This window comes from Cyanistes caeruleus, chromosome 2 (assembly GCF_971803275.1).
Source record: "Cyanistes caeruleus chromosome 2, bCyaCae1.hap1.1, whole genome shotgun sequence".
Lineage (NCBI taxonomy): Eukaryota > Metazoa > Chordata > Aves > Passeriformes > Paridae > Cyanistes > Cyanistes caeruleus.
In genome coordinates this window covers 80292997-80310060 of record NC_141702.1, presented here as the reverse complement: position 1 = coordinate 80310060, position 17064 = coordinate 80292997, and the positions used below count along the sequence as shown (strand labels likewise).

Genomic DNA, 17064 nt, shown 5'->3' with positions numbered 1-17064 from the left:
AGAAGGACATTGTTTGATATCTTTATTAATCTGTTCATAAGATCTTTCTGTTCTTCACTAAGACCAAAAAACTCAAATAAGTGTTTCCTAAAATTATGAATTTGTTGATTGAGGTTATTAATATTACTGCAACAGTAGTCCTATTATAACATAGTATTAACTTAGTTTTTTATTGAAGTATGGAATAAAAGGCAGCTTCTGTCATAGCTAGCTTTCTTTGATACTTTAATTCTTAACAGCCCTTTTCTCTCTTTGCAAGCCTAAAAACAGAGTTTTGGTTTTGTTGAAATGGTTAATAGCTAATAATTTCGTAGACAACTTGGGCTAACCCTCTACTCCTTCATCAGCACATCATGCCAACAGTAGGTGAATTCACAAGCTATGTAGAACTCCTTGTGTGTCTCTGAAATTTCAGATAAGAAAAAATAATTTTCATATGTATTGTAAATATGAATACAGAAATAAGCTGCATCAAATCACATTTTTAATATTATTATTTTAATATTTATAATTTTAATCACTTACTGATCCGAAAAGCATGCTGCCTGAACAGCATCTTTTTATGCTTTCCATTTATGGGAAATGTAATTTCTGTTTAGTTTAGTGTTAATCAAAGGAGCTAGAGATCTGCAAATTTAAAATCTATTAAATTGGTATGATTTCAGCTTCTTTAAAGGAAATGCGGGTATCTCCCTAGGTGATAGATACACTGGCATCAAGATACAGTTTTCTGTAATTAAGTGCATTTGCTTGAACTCCAGGTCTCCATGAGATGACTCACGTAAAATACCGATTAAAAGAAAAGTGACTGTTCAGAAGGATACTCACTTATATATTGGGAGTAGCTTTTTCCAGAAGGACACTCAACCATGTGTTTCACCTGCAAGAATGTGTGCAAATACTTTTTTATTTCCTTGAGTCAGGAGTCAGAGACTACTAACAAGTTGTCCTGACTGCAGCATAAAGTACCTGCCCTTTATGGGAGAGCATTTTGAAGCATTAGGTTACAATGTTATCAAATCACAGTATACTCTTTCCCCCCTGGGCTGATGCTTTGAATCATTTAAAAACTCTGGAACTGTTTTTCCTATTGCACTTAGGTACTGAAACTTGTCCTGGCACTGGACCAAAGAAAGAAGATAAACAGCTGAGCACTGTTCACCCAGGTGAAAACAAAACTGAGAGACAGAGAGAGGCAGCAAGTCTTTGGGCAGCTGCAGGAAAGGACCACATGGAGGAGCAGCACTGCAATGCTGAATCTACATCGGAGCCACACACCCAGTCCACAGGGACAGTGGGCAGGCCTTCCTCGGGCTCTTTATCATCTGGGGATGCCGGTAAAGATAACAGTCTGCAGCTGAGGGAAAGACAGCTCTCCAAGGATGCAGAAAAAATAGAAGGGGCTGGGGAGCTTGGAGTGAAACTCCCTCTTGAGCCAATGGTAGATGCTTTGGCTTTAATAGATGCTGGTTATATGCCTACTGATTTGGTTCCTCCTGATAAAGATGTGGCAGCTGATAGAAATCTGCTCAGATCAAAACATGCTGCTGGGTCTTCGGAAACTGCTGGTGGCCAGCTTGGAAATAGTGATTTAAAGCAGCAACAGATACAGCCTGATGATGATGATGAACCTTCATGGGACAGAACAGCATCAGATGAATGCGCTGGGTGTAATAAAGTGTCTGAGCACGACGGTACTGCCCATTCTCGGGTGTGCAAGGAAATACAGAGAGCAGCAGGATGGGAGGAGAAGGTCAGTAATGAACAAGAAGATTTATTTCTGAGGTTTTTGAATGGTAACATAATAGACACTGAAGAATCTGCAAACTTTGCAAAGCAAGAGGACTTTGACACTGTTCCAGATATTTCACCCGAACGAGCATCTTATAACTCCCTGGAAGCTTTATCACTAGATGACAGCTTTTCTTCTCTTGATGAACTTACAAGAAGGATAGAGATTACTGAGGTAAATATTGTGAATCCTATAAAATCTTTCATGTTTATCTCAGATAAAATATTTTAGATATTGCCAACTTCAAAACGTGTTAGATATTCTTTCATGTGTCACTTTTTCAAATCTGAAATCTATACATAGTTAATTGTTCTGAGTTACTCAGAAAAAAGTTCCATTTTGCCTCTCTGTCTCCTTCTTGACCAGCAGTTCACTGTGTTTCAAAATTAAGATTGATTTTATGCATTAATGTGATACCTGCGGGGTTTTCTTTTTTTTTTTTTTTATTCTGACACAGGCTGTTTTATTCCTGTTAAATCAAATTTTGTGTCAGAGATCTACATCATGCCTATGATGTACCATCATCCATTTCTATGCATAGAACAAAGTTTGCTTTTTTTGTGCTTATTCCATAGAGGTGAGAACTACAGATATATATATAAATTCTGTATATGAATGAATGGGCTTCTGATTTTGTCAAGTTTAGGCAGATCTGTTGTTCAACCTAAGCTAAGAAAGAGCTTCTAACCCTGAACCCACCTTCCTTAAGCACTGCTGATAGGCCTGTAACAAGGGTGAGTGCTTCATAACCTAAACTGCTCTTCTGAAAATAGAGAAGATTTATTGCTTTGGGACTTTTTTGGAGAGTGTAATGACGACATCTTTGCTTTATTTGTCTTTTGGCTTTGCTGCATTTGCATCCATGGGACCTTAAGAGCTTTTTTTAAATGGAAAAAATGAGTGGTTTATGATGTTATTTCAGATGCTGGAGGGGGAAGACTTGTATAAAGGTATCTTCTTAGTTCATCTCTATTTTTAAGATCTTTAACAATAGACTACCCTTTGGCAATAAAGTTGCAGTACTTCTCTGTAGATCAAGCTCATTCACAGAGACCAAGAAACCCCATAATCGCTGAAGGACAGTGGCCAACCAGGGAACTTAATACTGGGGATCAATGCTGATGTTATTACATGTTTGGTAAAGTCTCTAGAGCTGAGGAGAGAGCATTTTGGTTTTTCTCCCTGCCTCAACAGTTTGTTACATCCTTTCCAAGATCATGCCTCTCGTCTTTTGTGGGCTCTCAGGAAGTATGCCACATGCCAGGACTGACAGCCACGCGCACAAAGCTGTACACAAGTAGATGTGGAAACCCACATACATGTTAATACATATATCCCAAACTTTCAACTTTTGGACTTCAGTAAGTCCATTGGCTTGCATTCACCTAGAGGGTGGTTTAGAAAAAGAGTGTTTTGTTGACAAGCTGTGCTAAGCCCATATACGTGTATAACCAAAGAGTAATTTAAGTATCATCCCTCAGCATTAAATTTCTTTTGAGCCCACTGAAAGTTCTGCATTTTAGCAGAGGAGTACTTTTCTGTTTCACATAGATAAAGCCTAAATTAATCCAATAGCATCTATTTTTAAATAGCTATGTTTGTGCCATTTGTGTTTCAGAGGACCGGATAGGAAGCAGCATATTGATACTGTTAGAAAAATTATGCTTGTATTGATTGTCCCTGTGACCGATGATGATGCTTTATAGGGCATCTAATTTCAATTCTAGTGTGCTCTCCTGATGCTGGGACTGCCAGTACTCTGATGGCAGAGTTGAGAATCTGCAGAGGAAAAAGTACCTTGAGTTTTCCCATAGTATTTTTCCTGGCCATATAAGGCATCATGTTGGCTGCATTGGTGAGAGTCCACTTGAATCATTCTTAGCAAGAGGTCTGAGTTTTGTGTGAGGCAGGGGGCTTAAATGGGAGAAGGATTAATGTCAGTAGCAATTAAAATTTGTAATATGTAGCATCTGGGGTTGTTTTGCAATACTTGAGATTTTTTGGTCCCACAGGGTGGGTTAAGGACACCACCCCAGCTTGTATTGTTTCACTACACGCTTCCAGGATGTTTTTCCAGGTAATCTTACCACCCATCCAAGCCTAGGGGTTGTTTTTCAGAAGTAGTGAGCACCCACAGATTTCTTTGAAGACACATTTGGAAAAATTTGGCACTCCTGAGAAACCAGCATTGTTAACTTGTGTTTTAGTGCTAAAATAAGATTGCACTGAAGTTTTGATCAGCAGACTGATCTTTGTACCCAGCTGTAACACTTCCTTTCTTGTCCTCTAGAAGGCTTTGAAATTGCATTGTTCAGGCTATAGAACAATATAGCCAAGAAGATAACAGTGTCCATACTGGTTTTTAATGAGGTATCTAGAAAATGCATTGGTAGCCACATGAGCGAAATTAAATGAGTCACATGAAAAGTACCAATGTGGCAGTAAAAAGTTAAAAAACAATCAATTTGACTTGATAAAACTTGTCATGAAGTGTTCACAAAACTGCCACAAACAAATTAGAATGGAAGGTGGAAATAAAGGTAGTTTTGAAATAACTTGGGGACAAAACACATATGGTAGGATAAAATTTCATTAATGTTCTTCAATTGACATGTAATAATAATTTATTGAAAATGGGGAAGGGCAAATGCTTGTGTGTGTATTTACAGCTAAGAAGTTTTGCTTGGCTCTATATTGAGCTCCAAGAATCATTTCATGCAATTTTCTAATTTAGATACTTTGTCGCTTACTTTTAGTTTATCATTTGCAATAACTAATTACAAGAGTGAAATTTCACCAAATTCTGACTGGATTTAAATAGTTACAAAACTGAAATAGTAGTTTTCATATTGTACAGGCCGATATGCTTGGTATTTCTTCACTAGTACACATACAGCAACAGCAAATGATGGAAAACCAGTCATTTTATAGAAACAAGATTTGTGCAGCTAACAAAGAGCATTGATGCACAGTCAGAAACTGGCAACAACAGATACTAGAAGTATATAGCTCTTCTTAAATATTTTTGCTATCATTTCTGTGAGAATGAAATGACACACCAGTGACAAAACAAATTGTAATCTCAAAAAAGTTGTATTTTCCTATATAAAATAGAAGGTTGTAGATAAACTTTTTATGTGAAAGACAGGGAAGTGAGTAAAATCTTGAAGTTTTTCCTTATTAGAAAATTATAATTGGGAAATTCTTTTTAGAAAGCAAAGATAGTGAGATTGTCTAACAAAACATAAATTTTTTGCATGGCAGTTTGTGTATCAAGAAATGAAGTTTCCACTAAGTTTGGAGGCAATGTTTTGCATCCTCTGTTCTCTTGTGTGGCTTGGGTCGAGTTTGTAAGAGCTAGGCTTCCATGTGATGTGCTTACACAGTATCTGAGGTATTTGTTGCTGTATAAAGGAGCTCAGGTGCTTGCATGGCAAGTGTATCAGCAGGAAAAAATAGTTACCTTCTATAGCTGTGGTACGAATCCTGGATCTGCTAAGTTAGTTCTTTTTCAAACTCAAATTACTCACATATCTAATGTATTTTATTAGCAAAGGGGTTTGTCTGCTGCTTTTATTGTAACACAGGGCAGTCTTGGGTTTTGTCACTTTGGGGATTTTAAGAAAATCTGGTATTGCTTGTAATAAAATTCCAGACCTTTGCCAAATAACTGAATAAGGAATACAGCCCAAATAATAATACACAAACCTTCTTGAGTAGTTTTCTGCATTCAGACCAAACTACTTAATGCAATGAGCTTTTCTTCCTAGTTCCCAGTTTGTAGTGCCTACATTCTGGGGTTTTTATTTATGTCTATATCTAGAACTAATTCTGATTGTCAAATCCAATATGTTTTCTCTAAGAGCTTGAATTACAAGGCCTTATTTTCATAGTTTTGTCTGGTATGTTTTTAAAAACAACATACAGACATCATATTTGTTGAAAGTAAGAACAGTGTAAGAAGATTTTTGTTATTACCAAATGCTGTTTTAAACAGAGAAGAGACAGGTAGTTTAATTAGAGTTTATTTTTTCTAATTTTGCAACCTGGTTATTAAAATTTATCTAAAAGGTGTAAAACTTTTGATTGAAGCTGATTCACTTTCTATTAATGGTGGGGAAAAGAGAAAAGCTTTATTTAACAGAGTTTCAATTAACCAACAGTCTAAATTCTGCTTTCCTTTTTGACTGTTGGTGAAAACACCAGCACACATCTGCATGCCACTTTCAGTTCCTGTACAGTGGCATTAAAAGCTCCAGTTGGAAGATTTTGTGAAGGCCAGAAGAGCTGAGTAAGCCCAGTTACATAGATGTTCCAAGACCATCTTTTGTTAGTTATCCAGCTGAGAATTAAGAAAATATCTGATGTTTCAATAGGGTCCTTTTTGCTGCTCTTTCATGTAAGAGCTGTTTGCAGGGCAGTCTGGTGCAAGCCTGTATGTTGCTGCCTGTGGTTTAAGTCAAGCCTCTGCTTGACTTGTGGTCAACTGTATTAACCACAGTTCCCTCGTTAACTTCCAATTTAAATAATATATTCCTCTTGCCTGAAGAGTGGGATGTAAAGCTTCATCCTGTGTGGCAGCTGAGTCCTTCTCCTTAGATGCTGAAGATCATCAGATGTTGTGGGAGATGGATGTAATATAATCACTTTGTGTACTGCAGACAAAGACAAAAAACCTTAAGTGCATAACTTGTAAAATTCAAAGGCAGATGAAGTATTGCAGATGAGGTATAGTCATGCCATGGAGCTGAGTCAGGGCAGGTTTATGTTGGATATTAGAGAAAGCTTCTTCACCCAGAGGATGGCTGGGCACTGGAACAGGCTCCCCAGGAAAGTGGTCACAGCACCAGCCTGACAGAGCTCAAGCAGCATTTGGACAATGCTCTCAGGCACATGGGGTGACCCTTGAGGTGTCCTGGGCAGGACTAAGAGTTGGACTGGATGATCCTTGTGGGTCCCTTCCAGCTCAACATATTCTATGATTCTATTCTAGGTATGAATTACATATCATGTAAAGGGGCCATTTTTCAAAATACAGTTTATGGCTTTTGTTGGGATAGGGAAGTAACACTAGCCACACTGATTTTTATTGCAAAATCAAAAGCACTTGCTCCTTCCTTTTAAGTAAAAGAAGATGTTCAGAATAGAGAAACCTGTGCTCTGTCAAATTAATTCTTTATACATTTAAAGTAAATCCTGAAATGTAGCCATGTAGTCTGACTGGGAAAGTAAATGAACCTCATTGTAGCAAGACTTTCCTCCAGAAAGCCTTTTATGTAACTGTAATTACTGAAACACATTTTCACATAATCCTGTCAAGGATAGCCCTCTGGTTTTAAGCTTGGAGAAGACAGTGAGTTTGTGGTACAGTCATTCAGGAGCTACCAAGAGCCAACAGACAAAATGAAGTGTCTCAGGTTGCAGTGATGACTTGCAGAACAGACCACCTCTTTTCTTCTTAGGGCAGACTGGTAGGAATGCCCTGGCATCTCTGGGTGACATTCCCACCTTGTGCAGTCCAAGCCACTTAGGAATAATCATGCCAGGCAACAGCCAGCCTGCTGTGTGGGTGATGTGGGAGGAGCCATTGATCCTCTTTATGAAAGCAGTGCTGTCAGCAGAAGCTTAAAATAATCTACTCTACTAAAGGATATCATTTCATCTCCACCTTTCCAAATAAATAAGTCAAATTAAAGCACTCCTACATAATCCCCCTTCCTCTTCACAACAAGGGAACATAAGTGTTGATTTTTCTGCTGGCCTGTTAAATTTTTGTGGCAGTTTTGCAAGGCTAATTTAACATTACCAGTAGGAGCTGCACTTCTGTGCACTCATTTGTTGTGATGAAACACTTGCAGACTATTATTTCTGGGTCATTTGTGCCAACTACTGGTCCTCTGCATGTTGACTTAGACAATTTATTTCCTCTGCCTCCACACTTTCACTACTTTCCAAGTACTCCCTTGTATTGTTTCATTAAATAAATCCATTCAAGCTCTTGAGCAGATAAACAAAAGGGAAGGAGTGTAAAAAGTGTGGCAGTGATCAATTTTACCCTCTCAGCTGTGAGAGTTTTGGAAAAGTTATTAAAGACTGTAGGCATGCACCCACAGTGCCCATCTCCACATTGTTCTGGGTAAAGTTATTTGTCCATTTGAGGGCTATAAAATGCTGCCAGACCTGAGACCTGCAAGTGTAATTGCCACATTTATCAGTTAAATATTGCAAAGGCCAAAGCTTTTGGCAGCAGTGCCTATTGGATTGTGCCCTGTGTCTCGCTGTGTGCAGTGCACCATCTCTCTGATTACAGCGTGCATCAATGCATTATATAAGCTTGTACCATGAGGTGAGCTTAAGGACATAAGTTATGGAGTTGTTTTCTTTTTCTCTAGACCTCTTGGAAATGCAGTGCAAACAAGTTTTTATGGGGAATCTTCTAACTTATGTTATAGATAGACTTAAGCAGTCAGCGGTCTGCAACTACAGCTTTACTTGGAAAATTGGGGGGTTCTGAGTTTTTGTGGAAAAGTAGAAGCCTTAGGGGTTATCTAATAGATGAGATGCAAATTCAGTTGTAAATGTGATACATTTTGTCTGTAGCACAGATGTATACATATTACTTTCCAGTTTAGCAAATGTTACTGCTGATCTACAGAATTAATTTTTTTTAAGTCCTACTAAGATCTAGGAAGAAATAATTATGACTTTTTTTGAGGCAAGTATGCTCACAAGGTAAAAACAAGAGCAGTTCTAAACATGCTTTCTGCTTTAAGTTCTGTTTATTTCTAGCACACCAGGAACTACTTGCTTAGGAAAGCATTTTTCTCCTGATACCTTACCTACTTTCATTTCATTAATAACTAGGAAGTTACAGACTGCTCAGCCAACCCAGTAACGCTTAGCCTATATTCTTGCAACTAATCCAAATGCTATAGCAAAGAAAGGAGAAGTTGTGATGACTTGTTTATTGACTTGTTGACTACATTGCTGTTTGGGTGACCAGCCTGTAGGGAAAGATTTTTGAGCTGCTGCTGTATCCAGAGAGCTTATTACAATGTGGAGCTGGAATGTATCCAGAGCACTGTAGCTTTCTTTCTCCCTGATGTTCACTCTCTTTGGTTTTGTAGCCCCGCTGTAGCTGCTTTTCCTCCATGGGGAACCAATTGCAGTGCTGGAAAATTGATCTCACAATAAGTATTTGATGGTCTCCGCAGGATTATATCTTTGGAGGGGCAGCAGCAGTATGTCATTGACTTCTTATTGCCCTCTGATGATAGTGATTTTGGCACAAATCCGCCTCACCGCTGCCCCTGCCCATGTCAGCTTACAAAGGAACACAAAGTATGATCCAAGCAGAAAATGTGTGTGTGTATATCTAACTTCTATAGCAGTTAAGTGAAAGCAGTGTCAGTAAGCAGCAGAATGATACTGCAGCTGTCCTGTCTGTTCAGGACTTGATATCTTCAAGAAGGAGGTTTCACAAGTGTTGCAATGTTTAAGAAAAATAGACTGGAAACTATTTATTAACTGTTTAACTTGTTTCCTCCGTGAGTCATTGAGAGAAATCGAAGCATGAACTCTATTTAACATCTCTTGTGCCACTTGCTGACTTTCCTGATAGATTACCCCAGTGGAAGGATTGGTGTCTATACTAAAGAAGAGAGATGACAGGGATGGAAAAACAATTGCTCAAGTCCAGCAAAGGCAAACAAAGAGAAGAGTGAGATTCCAAGAAATGGAAGACACATTGGATCAAGGTAGTTTAAAGCTCTTAATTAATGGGTTGCACTCTTGGGGTGCAAATATTGTCAATCTTTTTGTTTACAGCAGCAAAGCAGGCATTTATTGAATATACTCTATTGTTTTTTTAAAATTTAGTAAGTAAAGGTGATTGATCAAAGATTGTTAATCCATACCAGGTTTGGGTGACAAGAAGGATACAATAAGCACAGTTCAGTTTTAAAGCTTGGTTGAGAAGTCACTGCTTTTTTCCTCTGGTGAATGATTTCCAAGTGACAGATAATTTATGAGCAATGTTCATTGCTTGGAGGTGGGAAGTGTAGGCTTTCTCCTTAAATCCATTTACTGTGTAGGTAGATGGATGCAAAAGAAACAAGTCTGTTGTGCTTTGTCCATGAGTACATTTCCAACCATTTCTAGTACACTGTGAGATTGGAGGGTATCAGATTTTAACCCTGCTTTATAATTTAGCATCCATACATATTTTCTAGCTGGCTTTAAATCTGGCTTCAAATCTGGCTTTACACCTTGCTGTCTTTTTGATGGGCTAAATAGCTTAATGAGAAACACAGTATGTTATTCTGTTATGCTTTCTTTTGGAGTTTAGGGTCTTCATTATTCAAACTGAAGAGATATTAAGAAAAACAGTTTTGAATGCTAATGATATAGAAAGTGCTATCTACTGTGTATGCCAGCCACTAAATGGTATAAATTCATTCTTAAAGGTGTCCCAAACATTCATGGCCTAAAAAGAAACCCTATCCCATCTTTTTCTTGAAATTATTTTTAAAGTATTTATATTTTATTTAAAATTCCAGTTAGAGTTTTTTCTATTGTTTTTTCACAAGGATTTAGTGAATCAAAAGGAAAGCAGTTGTATATTGTTATTATTACTTTAAATTCGATTTCAAACACACACCAAAAAAAATGTTGAACACTTGAATTTTTTTTTACCCCATTTCTTCTCCCTGGTGTACAGTGAAGGGATTGCAGAAACTTTCTTAGAGCCACATCTGTCTGACAGACGATGCAGATGTTATTCGTGCATACAAATTAGCAAGGACAAGTGAGGTGGTGAGGATGTAGCAGCACCTCTGCAACCTCTGCATTGCTCCTACTGTGGAAGAAGCAATCATGCAAAGAATAACTGAGATGTAAAATAACCCCACACGTTAGCCTGCAGTGAAAGTTTTGTGTCTCTAGTCAAAATGTGAGAGTAATCACAAGCAGTTCATTGTAGTGCACTCAGTGTCATTACAAATGAAGCAAGAATGTTTCCATTTGGTTTAGTTTCCAAGCCTTTGTTTCATTTCAACTATTTCATGAAGGGCGGTTGTGGGGCATTCTCACAGTGATCTCAGCACAGCAAGGACTGGTACACAGACTGCAGAAATGAAGCAATATAATTATTTAGGTTTCTGAAAAGACAGAAACATAATATTCCTCGTATGTATTGTGGTCACTTTGATAGGGTGAGCATTATTAAGTGTGTTTACCTCCTGACCCATTCATGATACAAACCTATCAGCTTTTCCCACATGCATTTATATTGCTTTGTATAGCATCTTTTTTTACCTTTTCTGCTCTTATTTACAGATGAAGTGTCTGGTGGCTCCTGTATTTTGCTGATCCTGCTGTGCATAGCAACTGTTTTCCTTAGCATCGGAGGAACTGCACTGTACTGCACCTTTGGTGACATGGAATCCCCTGTGTGTACTGAATTTGCAGACAACATGGATTTCTATTATACACAGATACTGCAGCGTGTGGAAGAACTGAAACACTGGATAGCCCTCTCATAGCTGAAAGGAGTGGACACAGCACGCTGAGAGCTCACCAGTGGCTACTGGAGAGAGTAGAACAAAACTGTGATTTCAAGTTCTCTAACACTTGCCACCTGCAGGTGATGTGTATTTGATGATACACTTTCACATTTACTTAGAAATCAAGAAAATTTTAGTTTAGCAATCAGGTGGCAAAATGTTCACATCTGTTCACAACTGTAGCAGTGTGGCATGGGAGCATAAAAAAGTTATTATCTTCATCCTTTTGAGAGTAGGCAAGTAGCTTTTCATCCACTTCAGCAAGTGAAGAAGAAGGAAGAAAATTAACTGTCTTCTGTATTCTCTCCCATTGCCACACATTGTGTAAGCAATCTCTGGAAGCTTAGTAAAAGGACAGCTTTAATTTACAGCTGTTTGTGCAAAGGTGTTGCCTCCAGCTATCATGCAATAAGTCTCTGTTTTATGGAAACATTATTTTTTTTTCCTAAGTCTTAATGTTTTTATCCATTTTATTTCTCCTGGTGAGCCATGTAATTATTTGGGTGGAGTGAGAAGAGTGCGGTGGCATTCACAGAGCCCTCATTTGGTGATTACCAGGCTGACCCTGTATCTTATAGCTTGCAGTGAATATCATGAATGGGATAAATCTGCTGGCAGATTTCACTAAATTTCTTGGACCTTTACTCTCAGTATCATGTGGGTTGTTTTAGAAATGGAAGGTTAAAAAAGAAATCGCTGGTCTCACTAAACACAGAAACAAAAGTTGTTTAGTAAATTATTCATATTAAATAATCAAGTGGCTTTGGCCCATTTTAAAGCACCTGGTAGCAGGTGTGGGGCCAACTGGGTTTTCCTCCAGCTATGTCACTAACTTGGAGTAATCACTTTGTGCCTCAGTTTCTCCTCCATAAATGGGGAATAATGATCCTTGCCTTCTTCTATGAATATTTATTAGAATTAGGGCTCATGTCTGATTCATCCCAAATGAGTGCACAGGATCACAGAACCATGTGGCTGCAGCCTCTGTCAGTGAGTGAAAGTTATGTAAAGTGGGACTGATCCAGCAGAAGAGATTCAGAGGTTCACTGCAGATCCACAGATCTGTTAGTATTCCAGGGCACTTGTTCCAGCTGATAAAGCACATTTGCATATATTTGCCCTGCAGTTCTGGGACCTGTATTGCACAATCTGTTCTTTCTCTATCAGCTTTACAGACAAATTTAGATCAGTACAGAGAGTCATTTTAAATGGGTATTTCTATCACTTGGTGCTCAGCCCTCCCTGTGTGGTGGTGAGAGAAACACTGACAGGACAGTGAAGGTGAGAATTAGATACACAGGCCTTTGGGCCACGCTCTGGTCAAGATGTGGCAGCTGTTCTTGCACAGAGCAGAGTGGTCCAGCCCTGCTGATGGTGTGAGTGTGAAACGATTCCTTTACACCTCAGGAAACAGCATTTTTGAGGGGTCCACTTCACTCCACTCTGTGATTTCCTGCTTACTAACCTTGTATGATGCAGTGTGTTCAGGTTTAGGATATTATTTTGTAAAATGCTATGAAGTGAAATCTTTGAGATACTGCTCAGAATTATAACATTAAAGATCATGCTTTCTGACATTTGCAAGCAAATTGTCCCTCTAGTGAGCTTGATTGTTCCTAATGCACTGTTACACTTAACAGGTTTTTAAAGTGAAAGTTGAAATCATGTTTTTTCTAGAATAAACTGCATGTATGATTTCTCTTTTGGTTTTCACTGTGGAGGCTTAGTTTATTTATACCCTAGGGAGCCTCATGTGCAGCTTTATACTAAACTAGCAAATTTCAAATGCCCAAATTAATGAAAACTTTTGCTTTTAGAATGAAACTTGAAAATGGTTTTGGGGCTTGTTTGTTTGTTGTCCTCAAGAGTATCATAATGCTGGGCTACTCTAAAGGAGAAAGGGAATGACACTTTTGTATTTTAAAGTGTTACTGGCTGGTTCAGTTTATTATTTGAATTCTGGGTTTGTTTCTTTATTTATTTAGTTTTTCTTTTAAAGAGAAGCTTTATTTTCTTTTTTGGCAATTTACTCACAGAGTAATTAAAAAGCATGCTTTCAGTTAAAGTATGTATTTACAGTGTCTATATAGTTAGAATATATTTTGGGTTTCTATAACTTTGCATTGAGTGTTCCTGGATATTAAGTTTATCCTAAAGAGACAGCTGTTAATTTCAGCTTAAAAAAAAAAAAAACAACAAGCTTTTTGTGCACTTCATCACCAAAAAGATAAGAGGTATTTATAGATCTATTTATTCAAAAGTATATCAGACATGGATATCAAAGATCCACAATTTCTAGGTTCATTTAATTAAAACTATTTTAAAACAATTATTTTATTTAAAACTGTAAAGCTATTTAAAGTCAAAGCAATTTTTAATAAGTATTTCAGTTTCAAATCAGTGGTCCAAATCCTAGTACGTTCTCTTTGTGCTATATTCCCTGTGCAAAGACTCATGAGTATCAGCAGAACTGCCTACAAGATCACGAGGAGGTTGGGCAGCACTTCACCAACACGTAGCCACGGAGAAGTGAGCAGCCAGTCTCTGTGTAACTCACACACCCTGCACTTGTCACTTGGAGCATCTCTTCAGCCTTCCCAAGCTCTGCCAAGATACCACCCCTGCAAAGTCTCTCAGGGTTTGAGGGAGCAGAACAGGCACATGTGCACAGGCTGTCCACCCCCTGATCTGAGCTGCTCACTCCTCAGTTGCAACCAGGAGTTCAAATCTGGATCAAATTTCTCTTGGCATTCCTTTATGAAAAGCTGACGGTGCAAATTCTTGCTTTGTGTGACAATTCTGTCAGTGCAAATGATTTTCATGGTCTGTAGTACATTATCAAACTTGCAGCTATCAACAGAACAAAATTTGCTTTGCGTTGGAACTCCAAAGAGTGTGCAGGTAGGCCTGATGTTTGCCTTCCTGTGTGTTCTCTTCTCTTTGGAATACTGGTGGCATTGCTTCCACCTGGGTGACCTGAGGGGTTAGCATCTTACAGACAGGTAAATCAAAAATCAAAAAGAAAAGTGGATTTGAATAGTTATTACTGCTTGAGGTAAAATAATACCAAGTGGCAGCTAAGATTGTTTCAGGAGGAAAACAGTGGAAAAAGGCTTCCCCTTCGTACACACTTGGTGCATTTTAAAGCCTTTTGTGTGTAACTTTTTATTTATTCTGTTTCCTTCCCTGCTGCATTGTTCTGCTTGGCAATAGGAGGACCATACTGTGCTGAGTTGAAAACATTTGTAATTGGTAGGAAAATTCAGGAAATGGTTCCATACATAGTTTAAAAAACTTTTCATAAAATATGACTGGATTTCAGGCTGCTAGTGTACCTTCAGAGAAATTGTGCCACTTAATCACCTGCAGCACTCTGCTAGAACCCCCCATCTTCCTGTTTATTCTTTGAGCGTAATTATTTCAAAGAGATTCTTGTGATAAAGAAAAAAACCAACAAGGCTTTTTATGTAGATTCAGCATTATGCTGACAAAAAATATCACCATATAATTAACACCCTCACACCAAACAGCCTAGACTAGACCAAGAAAGGCACTGTGCTGTAGTGTAGCCACACTATACCATGGGTTTCTTCTCAAGACAGCATAAGGAAGCAGACATTCCACAGCCTAGATATGCCAGCAGAAGTTTGTGATCTAGACACAGGCTGTGTTTAAATTTATTTTTTTTTCCCATTATCTTTGCTTTCATACCTGGAAAATGTGTAGTAGCCCCTGTGACAAGCAGTAGGAGGTATTGTAACAAAAAGGGAAACTCTCATTTAGGGTTCTTGGTAGTAAAGGGCAAGTTTGAACTGTCAAGTAAACAGAGTGCAATTGGAAGTCCAGGTTCTTGTGTGACTGGATGCTGTTCCACTCAGTAACCTAAAGGGATGTTACCCACCTAAGGAAACGTGTTTGCCAACTTTGTACTGTAATGCAAAACCAAGAACATCTGAAAAGAATCAAAGTTATTTGTAACAAATTTATCTTAAGCTTCCTTTAGCAAAAGGAGTAAATAACTGTCTTTGAAAGTCACCCAAGCTTGTAATTTATATACTGTAGCAAAAAAAAAATAAATAAAAACTGTCCCAAAGAAAATACACAAACCTTTTTGGATACTGTGATTTCTAAATGCCTGAAAAGACTGAGATTTTCTGTGAAATTCAAGTAAACGAACAGAACCTCCAATGAGAATTTCATGATCAAGCACAAACCAGAATGGGAAGTGAGGATAAAATGTTTAAGGTTTGGTCTGGTTTTTGGTGTAGTTTTCCTGGGTGATTTGTCTTTGTTTCAATAGTTAAACAAAAACACAGCTTCCTCGAAGAGCCTGGTGCCACCAGACAGGTGGGTTTCAAGTACTAAAATGTTGCCTTACTGCATCATTGTGAAAGCAAATTGACAGATGGTGAGTTTCAGAATTCCTGGTAATTGGTGGGTGACCTGGATAGTGGTCACAAGACATTTTGCTCTCTGAACTCAAACAAATAAAAGCACAAACAGTTGCAAGTCAATCCAACAGCCTCTGATCTGGACAGGAGTGTATCGATGCTACATTTTGCAACACTTCTCCCCTTGTTTTTATCCCTTCTGTCTCCTTTCTACTTTACCACTTCATTTTCAGTATGAAATAGCACATGTTCTATCAGTTCTATCATTCACAGCACCATAAGGGAATTGAGTGAGGAGGGGACCTCAGAAAGTCTCCAGTCCAACCTTCTGCCCAAGGCAAGGTCAACTGAGATTGGACCAAATTGCTCAGGGCTTTATCCAGTCCGGTCTTGAAACCCTCTAAAGGTGAAAATGGCACAAACTCCCTGGGCATATTCCTTTTCCTGGCTGTCCTCAGGGTGAAAAGGTTTTTTCTTTATACCCTGTATAATCTCTCAATTTGATGTCTCTCATCCTCCCAATACTCACTGCTGCAAGAGTGCTTCTTAGTGACCTCCTCAGAGAAATCATCTCTTCTCCAGGCTATACAGTGTTTTCTACCACTGTCCTCTGGTTCTTCTCATGTTCTTGTCCACAGTATCTTCTTTCCTGACAGGGATCCAGAATTCTTCTATTAAAGCAGGGATCCTGCATCCCTTTCCTCTTCCACCTTACACTCTGAAATTCAATAGTAAGATTTAGAAATCAGCAATGAGGCCACAGGCAAAACCAAAATAGTAATTGCAACTGCTCTTGCAGTAAAAACTCCTGATGACTCTCACTGGCTCACCGGTGTACAGCAGTGATTGCAGAACTTACACTGATTGTTGTGCTACTCTTAATCAGATGGTGTTTAAAGGACTGCATGCTGATGTCCATGTGTCTTAATGAAATATTTGAAATATTTTTCTCTAAAATAGCTACCCACAGAAGCCTAAAATATTCAACTACAAAGTTCTTTCTTAAAAATTAATTTTTTAAAATTTGGTGGTTTAAGGCTCCTTTATATCATTTGTGATTTGTACTACTTTGAATTAAATGTCGTGGTGATTCATATTGTCATAACATGAGCCTAGGGTTTACTGATTTCAGTAATGTCCAAATATTGTGGTCATCTCTTGAAGAAAATGATGGTGGGGAGTAGATGCATGCTGTGTTACAGTTGCTCTGTGACAGCTGTTACTGAATTGATACCAGTGAATTTCAGCCAAAATCATACACTTAGGTTCATCCCAATTTTTTTTATTTTTTTTAATGTGGCAAACAGACTAAAATAGA

The 17064-nt window shown here is 38.3% G+C and overlaps 1 protein-coding gene across 5 annotated transcripts in view; it reads left to right on the top strand.

Moving 5' to 3' along the window:
• Window positions 1–15461, top strand: part of CNST (consortin, connexin sorting protein) — a 49760-nt gene extending 34299 nt beyond the window's left edge. For all 5 annotated transcript variants that reach the window (XM_086878168.1, XM_086878165.1, XM_086878164.1 and 2 more), the window contains 3 exons: window positions 1101–1966; window positions 9414–9549; window positions 11129–15461. In XM_086878168.1, the coding sequence (XP_086734294.1) occupies window positions 1101–1966; window positions 9414–9549; window positions 11129–11334 (1208 nt within the window). In that variant the 3' untranslated portion in view covers window positions 11335–15461. The remainder of the gene's footprint in view (window positions 1–1100; window positions 1967–9413; window positions 9550–11128) is intronic.
• The last annotated feature ends 1603 nt before the right edge of the window (window positions 15462–17064 follow it).